Consider the following 10,914-nt stretch of genomic DNA (forward strand, 5'->3'; position numbering starts at 1 on the left):
GGAGACAGTTGGGGCAGGAAGGCCAGCTGGGGGACCAGTTGGGGGTAAACAGGCTGGCAGGCAGATTGGTTAGGGGCGATCAGGCAGGCAGGCAGGTGAGCAGTTAGAGCCAGTGGTCCCGGATTGCAAGAGGGATGTCCGACTGCCAGTTCGGGCCTAAACCGGCAGTCGCACTTCCCCCGAGGGGTCCCAGATTGGAGAGGGTGCAGGCCCGGCTGAGGGACAGCGCCCACCCCCTGCATGAATTTTGTGCACTGGGCCACTAGTATTTTTTTAGAAAAATATAATCAAGTGGAGCAGCGGCTGTTCTGGTTTCCACTCACCACACCTTTGAGAAGCTTCAAGGTGTAGGTTGGGAGGTTACTGGGTAGTAACTATCCTCAGAGCACAGCTTTCCTCATTACAGGGTGACAGCTGGCAACTGGTAGCACACATCTCCAATTGCGAACAAGTATCACATTACTCCCCACCCTGACTTGCCCTGGGAGTTGTTCTGCTCCTCTCCTCTGCTTCCCATTTCTTGATGCCGGGTTAGAAAAAAGTCTTGGTTGGTTCCACTAGACGTCTCTTGGGCATATACCCATTTGGTCCCACCACCACTGCTCTAGACCTGAGTGGCAGCAACAGCTTCTTCACTGATCTCCTTGGCTCAGAGTTTCCTCTGGTCCAATACATCCTTCCTACCAGCGCCAGATTCTTTCTTTAATAACATTTTCATCTTGCTCAACACCTCACACGGCCTCTTACTTCCCACAAGGATGTCGGAACTCCTTTGGGAGGCTGTGGAGGCTCCAGTGTCCCTCCTTCCCACCAGCCCATGACGCCAGCACTCCTGACCCTGCGCTCTCTGCTGTGGGGCTGGCGGTGCTCTCCTCTTCCCTGCAGTCCCTCCTGGGCTGCCTGCGCACTTTGCAGGGTCATCTGGAATCCTGTCCTACGCCATCTGTCCATCCACCTCCTCCTCAAGGTTTAGCTCAAGCTTCGCCACGGGGCCAGGGCTGCAGGATTTTGACATTAAGTTTTACATACTTTCATACGGCTAGTCACTAATTGGCCCAGCATCCCAGATGGCTCCCTTCAGCCTCAGGATCAAGGTCCCAATCTCGGGCTTTGTCCAGCAGCCTATGCCAGACGAGGTCACTTTCTTGAACCTACATTTGGCTTTCTCTAATCACATTTTCTTTTAAAAAAAAAAAGGTATATCTATTTAAATATGTTTTTATTGTTTTTTTAGAGAGAGAGGAAGGGAGAGGGAGAGATAGAAACATTCATGGAACAGTGATGAAACACTGATTGGCTGCCTCCTGCATGACCCCTACTGGGGGTCAAGCCCATAACCCTGGCATGTGCCCTGACTGGGAATCGAAAGGTGTATGGGACCATGCTCAACCAACTAAGCCACCCAGCCTGGCTCCAATGCTCACTTGAGCATTCCCAAACAGTTCTTTCAAAATGGAATAACCTTATGCCATCGACCATTGTTTAACATCCCCCTCTTCTAATATTACCCAAATAATTTCTGCCATTTGGTTAGTACAATCCCGCACTTTCCATTCTAGGGTAGATTCTCTCTTCCACTCCAGGAAATGAAATGCAGGCCCTGAGCCTGAGAGAAGGGGAGCCTCTTTGCCAGATGTTCATATTTTCCTGTGTAGCTGGAAGGCTGGTGCCAAGTACCAACTCTGACACTGGCTTAGACCTGCCTTTGAGAGTAAAGTCCAAGTGGGCACACAAGGCCTGACCCGACGATAATGGGGAAACGCCTGGCAGTCTGTAGGCAGCCTGGCAGGTCTGGATGACACAGCTCCTTTCTTACTGGCTGTTGGACCTTGGGATATGGCTCCACCTTTCTGAGCAGAGTGTAAACAAGGAGAATAGTCTTTGCCTTGTTTGGGTTGTTGTCAGGCTTAGAGATGACCTGTGTAACACTCTGAACAAAGTGAATGGCACACAGTAGGTGGCTGAAACATGGTGGGCTTCCTCCTGCAGGTTTCCAGGGACTGCCTCTACGCTGAAGAACTGGGGATTGATTGCTGATTTGCTGATAGGTGGGAACATCTATTTTGTGATTTTATCTACCCTTCTCATCTACCCAATTAAATTGGAAACTACTGGAGAATCGGGACCAGCTGTGGTTTTTTTGTTTTTTGGTGTTCCCAAGGGCTGAAGCATTAGAGTGGTTTTTGATTCTCTGACTGGGATGATGGGATGATTCTTAGAGACATAACAGAAAGGCACACAATAAAAGTGTGCTGGTGGACTGGTGTGGGTATGCAGAACACACTGTTATGTTTTAGTTAATAGTGCTGGCTTGGATCACACCCATGTGGTCCAGGAAAGCTGGGAAGGAGGCTGAGGCTGGTTCCCTTCTGCCACCTCCTGGCTCTGTGCCCATATCCTTGCTGCTCACCGTGGTCACCAGCCGCTCGCGGTCCTCAGCCTTCCCCACGTGGCACACGGTGCCCGTCACACTCAGCCCCTCCCCCTGCAGCGCTGCCACTGCCCGGTCCACGTTCTGCTGCTTCCGGCTGCTGACCACCACATGGGCCCCGTCCTGGGCCAGCCGCCTAGCGATCGCCAAGCCGATCCTGTGGGCAGAGAGAGATATGGATGGTCAAGGCCAGCACGGGGAAGAGGTCGAAAGCACGGGCTCCAGAGTCAGACAGCCCTGGTTTGAATTCTAGCTCTCCTTTTGGACACTCGTTTGCTTAGTTTTCTTATGGTTTTGGCCTCAGACTAGGTTCCCAGAAAGTGACATCACCTTCCACAGGCCCCACCACCATGGGGTACAGGCCCCATACCCTGTAGGGAATGAGGGGAAAGAAATGAGCTAGGGGTGCAGCAGCAGCCCTTCCATGATTGGAAGAGCCCTGCCCCCAAATATCGACCTTATTAGTCTGCAGCATCTCAAAATTCTATCGTTAGTTATGTTTTGGGGTGCATATGAAAGGGTGGGTCTCTGGTCAAAAATGTAAATTTTTTATTTTACTCTCCTGGGAGTGAGGGCTATACGTTTTGCAATTGTTAGCTATTAGTGTTTCCAGTCCATTTGTATTTTAGATTCGTGCCGAGTTGGTGTCTAGCAAAGTCCTGTGATGAGAAGCAGTATAGACAAGAGCGGTGGGTGCAGAGATAGGCTGTGCAATGGAGGCCAAAATGTACTCAGCCAGACAAAAATTTGAACAGGTGAGTCTTGTCTAGGTAAGGGGCGCGGTTCTGGGAGACTTGTCGAGGTGCCCAAAGGGGGTGTCTGGAACATTTCCAGAGTCCATGGAGGCAGTGGGACAGCATATATATATTTATAGTATTTTTAAAATCTGGGCTGTCTTGAACTTCTGGCATCTGGTCTTCCTAGACTCAGGGCCAGCGGACTGGGGCAGCGCAGAGCACTGAGGCCCTGGGTTGAAGGGGGCAGCACTGAGCTGCCGCAATGGCGCAGAGGCAGCAGCGGAGGAGACTGGGACGATGCAGGCCAACCACGTGGTCCCTGACTTCCTGGGCCGCGTGTGAGGCTGAGGACGCGACCCGGGAGGCAAAGGACGGGAGTTACCGCCTGTCCAGACAACGGGGGGCCTCAGGGCCGGGCACTCACCCGTCGGTGGAGGCCGTTACTAGGGCCACCTTATTCGCGAGCGGGTCCCGGCGCGCCACCCCAGAGCTAGCCATCCGCACCGACTTCCAAGACCGGACACAGGCGCCCAGCAGCAGCCCCGCCTTATGCATGGCGCCGACCGGTTGTGCAAGGTTCCGCGCCCCGTGGTGGGGCGGTGCGAGGGGCGGGCCGTCTCCCCCCGCCCCGCGTGCCCGCCCTTGGACTGGACCGTTCCTCCCGCTCAGCGCCGGCCCTTTGCGCGGGGAACAGGCTGTGGTTGCGGGCGCCCCCTGCCGGCGCATGGCCGCCGCGCCCCGCAGCTCCCTGCTCTGCTCTGGCAGGTGTGTGGGATAGGGCTGTGTGTCCAGATTTCCTGAAGGGCCCACCCCACTGCTGGAACCCCTCGCACCCCTCCTTCCACATCTGCTTGCCCACGTCATTTTTCGGGGGGGCAAGGGGTGCAGCTTTGAGTTGGTTGCTTTTGCTTCCCAGAACTTCAGGATGGACCTTCTCTGAAAAAGTCTGGGTCTAAATATATGACAACCCATAACGGGGCAATTATTTTGACATTGCCCATAGAGATGAGGCCTGTGTGCACTACACGAGGGTCTCGGGTGAGGGTGGAGGCGCCTGGGAGGGAGATATAATGGGGACAGCTGGGCCAGGCCTGACACTGCCCTTCATTCTAGCTCAAGGTCACCTCCATCTTGACAGGCCTGGGCGGCAGGCTCTGATCAGTGTGGTAACCAGAGTGCAGAGATAAAGATCCTGGCTGGACAGGAGTCTTATACCCTTTACCCCAAGAGGACTTCCCCGTTATACAGGGCCTAAGTGGTAGCAAGGAGGCTAGAGAGCCCCCCAACCAGTGGGAATACAGAGAACTCGGGAGCACTCTCTTCTCCACAATCACCAAGTCCCCAGGTCCTGGCCTCCAATACATATTTGTTGAATGTAAAAGCACTTTATAAACCGTAAACTACTAAGCATAGTAATTATTGCCACCGTAAAGTAATTATTATTGCTGCCAGAGGCCAGACTCTTCATCTGTAAACTAAGAACGCTGGAGTAGATGATGAATAAAGTCCTCTCCACTATAAATTGTGTCCAAGACTTCAGCCTCCACTTCTGCCAAGTGGGCTGAAATGATCTCCCTGCAGGGTTTCTGGGAGAATTCATAAATCTGGATGGCTTATAGTACACTGTAGAAAGGCCCTGGCAGACCCAAGTGCTAGTGTCTGCATTGGTTTAATCTAGTGGCCTCTAAAAGCCAGACTGAGAAGTGGTACAGATCCACGGCAAAGTTTTCACTAGTTCAAGGCAAAATGAGAAAATAAAGAAAATGTAGTGAGTATCATAAAGCTAAGCTTATTCAACTCTACAGATACTCCTTTATTCTGGGATAGGCTTTTGCTTTTGTGTGTGTATGTGTGTGTATTAGTCTTTTTGTTAAGAAAAGATGATGAAAGTAGATGGGTAGGTTGAGAAAAGTGTTGTTAGTTGGTGAAATCACCAGTTTGGGAACCCTATGTCAGTCCCTACAATTGGAGGAGAGAGAATGCTGTTCTGTGAAATTCAGTTTGGAGGATTGCTGTTTAATAGAATTTATACTTGCTAAAGATTCATTTAGTGTATGTACGGGTTAGCTGATCAGCCAAAAAGGGGATTTTAGCCGTCAAAAGGGTGTGTGTGGGTAGCAAGCAAGTATTATAACAACACACAATGGATTTATAGTATATTTCTCAACCAATAAGTTACAGCTGTGGTACTCAGTTTTGGTACTCAGCACATCCCGATGAGATAAGAGAGCTTAAGTCTAATTTTCCCCATATCCGGGGAAAACTGACTCTCTGACTGGTGCCCCTCAGTCTGAAACTCATGAATTATTGACAGGCTGGATAGTGTGACACTGCTCTTCCTCCTCCCCTGTTCAGAGCTAATGCACTGTGGGAACCCTTCCCAGCCTCTCCACCTGTGTGTGGGGCTGTGGAGAGCGTGTGTAGGAGGACTGGGGTAGGGGTTCTCAGGGCTTTTGGTTCAAAGGGACAAACTTGAAGGGCAAATTTGATCTCTCATCACCTCCTGCCCAGAGGTGAGTAGCCAGATCCAGGAGCTGAGGTTGTGAGGGAGATGGAGGGATACCATACTCCAGAGAGCAAAGGGTTCTGGGAAGAGAATTCTGGCCTGGGAGCTCCGTGAACATTGGCTTCTCCTCATCTGGGCATGGACCAAATAATGAACGATATTTGGTCTCCAGCACCATTTGGGAGCATACAGGGGACACTAGGGAGCGGATCTGAAAAGAAAAGGGCAGAAGTGTGGGATCTCCAGTTCCTACTCCTCATCAAGGTGGTTTGTTGGATATGTGGGTAGGACATTTTGGGGGAAAATACATGGGTGTGTTGGAGTCTCTTTGAAATGGGAACTTTATTTTATATATTTTTTAAATATATATTTTATTGATTTTTCACAGAGAAGAAGGGAGAGGGATAGAGAGTTAGAAACATTGATGAGAGATATAGATCAGCTGCCTCCTGCACGCCCCCTACTGGGGATGTGCCCGCAACCAAGGCACATGCCCTTGACCGGAATCGAACCTGGGACCCTTCAGTCCGCAGGCCGACGCCCCATCCACTGAGCCAAACCGGTTCGGCTGAAATGGGAACTTTAATAGACAATGGGATTGTTCTTGTATGGAGATGGTACCATCTGCAGATTTGAGGAAATGCTCTGTGATTGAGGACTATACTCCCATCTTCTTCAAGGGCTGACTGTGGTCCAGAAGGAAATTCACCTGGAATGGAATTTAAATCTTGGGTTTTGCAATAACCATCCCAGATTGGTTTTTGGTTCATGTGCTATCATTTGACACAAGTTAGGAATGGGCAGTGTGGGAGGGCTGAGGATAGCAACTTAAAAAAAAAATATTTTATTGATTTTTTTACAGAGAGGAAGGGAGAGGGACAGAGAGTTAGAAACATCGATGAGAGAGAAACATCAATCAGCTGTCTCCTGCACACCCCCTACTGGGGATGTGCCCGCAACCAAGGTACATGCCCTTGACCGCAATTGAACCTGGGACCCTTGAGTCCGCAGGCCGACGCTCTATCCACTGAGCGAAACCGGTTAGGGCGATAGCAACTTTTTAAGAGTTGGCAAAGGTTGGTGCTTTCTAGAAATTTTATTGAATATTTCCAATCTAAGGAGGTAGGTGTTTTTATTTTCATATGTGAAATCATAGTGACTCATGGCACCTGACCCTCTGTCAATGTCAAATAGCTACACTTGTTTTTTCTGACATTGTTGGAGAATGACAGTTTTCTTAAAAATTAATTTTCTCTGAATTGGAATTTTATTTCATCATCAATTTGTTATTATTTTAATCATTAAAATATATATTTTTAAAATCATATAAGTAACACATGTTAATGATTTTAAAAAGAGAAGTGAAAAAGTAACTCTTCCCTATGCTTCTTTTTACCTACTACCCATGTAGCACTTGGTCTTGTGTATCCTTCCAGAAACTACCTATGCATTTATGTGCATTGTCCCCTTAAATATGTTCCCATGAATGGTCTGACACTATACATCATTGGTCCCTTCAAATCACTGGTTTCTTTTCTTTCTTTCTATCCCCCTTCGTTCCTTTGTTTCTTAAAGTAGAGACTGTTCTGAGTGGTACACAATAGATCTACTCTATTCTCTCTCTTTAAAAATAGCTGTGCAGTATTCCATTGTGTGGGTATTCCATAATTTATTTAGTCAGTCTCCTACTGATGAACATTTAAGTAGCTTTCAGTGTTTTGCTATTTCAAACAATGCTATAATGAACAACCTTGGATGTATATATATTGTGTGTTTGGTGCAAATCTGTTTGTACCTTGGGCCAAATGTTTTAAATGAATGACTATGGTAAAATTACCTTAAAAAGAAGTTCTGGGGGATTTGTTTTTCTACAGTAAATTTACCTGCTGCCCTACCCTCATATATTGACATAGAAGGTTTTCAACTTTGGTTGATGGCATAAACTGAGTGATAAGTATTGACATACCCTGGCCTCAGTGGCTGGGGGGCCATGAGGAAGGGGGTCCCACTGACCTGCAGGCTCACAGAACGAGGCATACTCATTCCCACGATTGTCATTGAGAATGCCAGCCCAGCATTGCCAGATCTTGGGATTTTTAAACAGAAGGTAGAAATCTGGATTTTAATATGAGATATTTGATGTTTAACTGTTGACAAATAATTTATTTAAAACACACACACACACACACACACACACACACACACACACACACACCAGTGAATGGCTCTGTAGGTGCCAGAGACTGACACAGTCTCTGCCTATTTAAATGTAACGGATTATTAATTTTGTGAAATATTGCTCTATCCAGAATCTCATAATTCTGTTGCATAGCTTATTCAATTTCAGGTTTTTCAACCCCCCTCCCCCAGATTGCCCTGTATTTAGGCAGTTATTTATGAACACTGTTTAGAAATCACCCACCCAGTGTTTGTGTAAGTCTTTTACAGGAGCTCTGTATAGCAGCAGGCAAAAGGTTCTTTCTTAGAGACAGGCTACTCTTTCTCTCAGAACCAGGATTGCTTTCAACTGTTGTGTTTGGGAAGAGATGGTGGGGGTGAGGGTATCCCTCAGTCTGTTTTAAAGTAGCAGTTGGCTCCATCTTGTGTCTCATCGCTCTCTGCTGCCGGTCACTTCTAGGAACTCCAGGATTATAATCCTGGTGTGGTCTCCAAATAGAGGCTGAGATGCAGGGACAAGATGGGAAAGGCCATACTTTCCCAGCTGCCTTATCCTTTTTAAAAAAATTTAATATATTTTTATTGATTTCAGAGAGGGAGAGAGAGAGAGAAACATCAATGATGAGAGAGAATCCTTGATCACCTGCCTCCTGCATGTCCCCTATTGGGGATCAAGTCCGCAACCCAGGCATGGACCCTAACTAGGAATGGAACCGCGACCTCCTGGTTCATAGGTCGATGCTCAACCATTGAGCCACGCCAGCTGTGCTCTTTTAAAGTCCTCATAATGTCATTGCATCAAGAAATTCACTGAAGATTTTGGGGTGGAGTGAAATACCACATAGAGGGGCAAATCCCCCAGACAGGCTGCCTAATAAGGCTTCCCATTGGGCACAACCAAATTCTTAGCCCTGTTTTCAAAGCTGTGGTTTCCCCCCTTTCCTCCCTCAGTGACAGTCCCTGTGGACTGGAGATGCAGATAACAGCTCAGATCCTCTTTCTAGAAAGGACTTGCTGGCTGCTGGGACTCTGATGAGCTATCAGCCTCCAGCTGACAGTTAACTCCTTCTTCTCGTGGTGGCCCCAGCCAGTGACTGAGCAGGATGGTGGTACAAGGACCTCGTACTTTTTGCCTAACTTGGGGCTCCTCTAATGACCACCTTTGCTTTGGAGCTTCCTGTTGTTTGTCAGATTTGCATCGTGTGGTGGAAGCAGTCCTGCTTCCTCCTTTTTCCTTTCACAGGTGTTACTCTAACCTTTGGGAAACCTTTGAACTCCTAATTCCAACCAGGCATCTGTCTTGTTGAGGACTCACTGACAGTCTCTTTTTCTTCAGAATCTTTCCAATGCAAGACCCCCCTCCCAGCACACAGGGGTGTTCTCCCAGAGGATTGAGGATCAGTCTTCCTCCTCATTCAGAGGGGAGGCTTCCGTAGAAAATTGCAGGGTGGGCATTGGCAGTCTAAGGCCCACAAACAGTGCAAGGCCAGCGCTGGAGCTCCACGTGTTTTCCTTCAAGAGTTCTCTGCTCCCATGAGGTGAAGAAATGTCCCCTCACCCCTCCTGAGGTACTAGTATTCCATTTTCCTGTGAGGAATTTCCAGATCAACTGTGCGCATGCACCCAAGAACCAACATCAATTTTTAGGGACAATGCAATTTAAATCCACGTTAAGAAAGAAAGCCATTTCCCTAGAGGTGCCAGCCTGCCCTCTCAGGAGATAACGTTTGACATTGTTATGCAAAGCAGTTTCAGGTCTCTGGTCCCGCTCTGAGATCAGTGTAAGAGGCAGATGGTATGAAATGAATTAGACCCATCACAAGCCTTGCCAAAGGACAGAGCCGTACGTCTGAGGGCTCTCTCCTTGTTAGCCTAGATCAGTGGTCGGCAAACTCATTAGTCAACAGAGCCAAATATCAACAGTACAACGATTGAAATTTCTTTTGAGAGCCAAATTTTTTAAACTTAAACTGTATAGGTAGGTACATTCAACTTTAAATTCAACTTTAAATTCACAGTTTTCGTCTTCTGTTTTTCTTTGCTTCTTCTTTGTAGCCATCTCAAACAGGGCACCTAAAAAATGTTTCATTTTAAAATAATAAAGCCACAAACACAAAAGAATTACAATTCTTTTTTTAAATTAAATCTTTATTGTTCAGATTATTACATTTGTTCCTCTTTTTTCCCCCCATAACTCCCCTCCTCCCAGTTCCCACCCCACCCTCTGCCCTCACTCCCCACCCACTGTCCTCATCCATAGGTGCACGATTTTTGTCCAGTCTCTTCCCGCATCTCCCATTCCCCTTTCCCCCCCAAGAATAGTCAGTCCATTGCCTTTCTATGTCCCTGATTCTATTATAATCACCAGTTCATTCTGTTCATCAGATTATTTATTCACTTGATTCTTAGATTCACTTTTTGATAGATGCATATTTGTTGTTCATAATTTGTATCTTTACCTTTTTCTTCTTCTTCCTCTTCTTAAAGGATACCTTTCAGCATTTCGTATAATACTGGTTTGGTGGTGATGAACTCCTTTAGCTTTTCCTTATCTGTGAAGCTCTTTATCTGACCTTCAATTCTGAATGATAGCTTTGCTGGGTAAAGTAATCTTGGTTGTAGGTTCTTGGTATTCATCACTTGGAATATTTCTTGCCACTCCCTTCTGGCCTGCAAAGTTTCTGTTGAGAAATCAGCTGACAGTCGTATGGGTATTCCCTTGTAGGTAATAGAGTCTCTTTCTCTTGCTGCTTTTAAGATTCTCTCTTTGTCTTTTGCTCTTGGCATTTTAATTATGATGTGTCTTGGTGTGGTCCTCTTTGGATTCCTTTTGTTTGGGGTTCTCTGCGCTTCTTGGACCTGTAAGTCTATTTCTTTCACCAGATAGGGGAAGTTTTCTGTCATTATTTCTTCAAATAGGTTTTCAATATCTTGCTCTCTCTCATCTTCTGGCACCCCTATAATTCGGATGTTGGTACGTTTGAAGCTGTCCCAGAGGCTCCTTACACTATCTTCGTATTTTCGGATTCTTTTTTCATTTTGCTTTTCCGGTTGGGTGTTTT

At 47.2% G+C, this 10,914-nt stretch overlaps 1 protein-coding gene across 2 annotated transcripts in view; it reads right to left on the minus strand.

The window, feature by feature from the left end:
* LOC102431416 (dehydrogenase/reductase SDR family member 4) overlaps window positions 1-3,749 on the minus strand; it is a 12,128-nt gene extending 8,379 nt beyond the window's left edge. For both annotated transcript variants that reach the window (XM_006102277.3, XM_006102273.3), the window contains exons 1-2: window positions 3,593-3,749; window positions 2,411-2,588 (exon numbers count right to left, since the gene is read on the minus strand). In XM_006102277.3, the coding sequence (XP_006102339.1) occupies window positions 2,411-2,588; window positions 3,593-3,723 (309 nt within the window). In that variant the 5' untranslated portion in view covers window positions 3,724-3,749. The remainder of the gene's footprint in view (window positions 1-2,410; window positions 2,589-3,592) is intronic.
* Between the last annotated feature and the right edge of the window lie 7,165 nt (window positions 3,750-10,914).

Source organism: Myotis lucifugus, unplaced genomic scaffold (genome assembly GCF_000147115.1).
Source record: "Myotis lucifugus unplaced genomic scaffold, Myoluc2.0 scaffold_406, whole genome shotgun sequence".
Lineage (NCBI taxonomy): Eukaryota > Metazoa > Chordata > Mammalia > Chiroptera > Vespertilionidae > Myotis > Myotis lucifugus.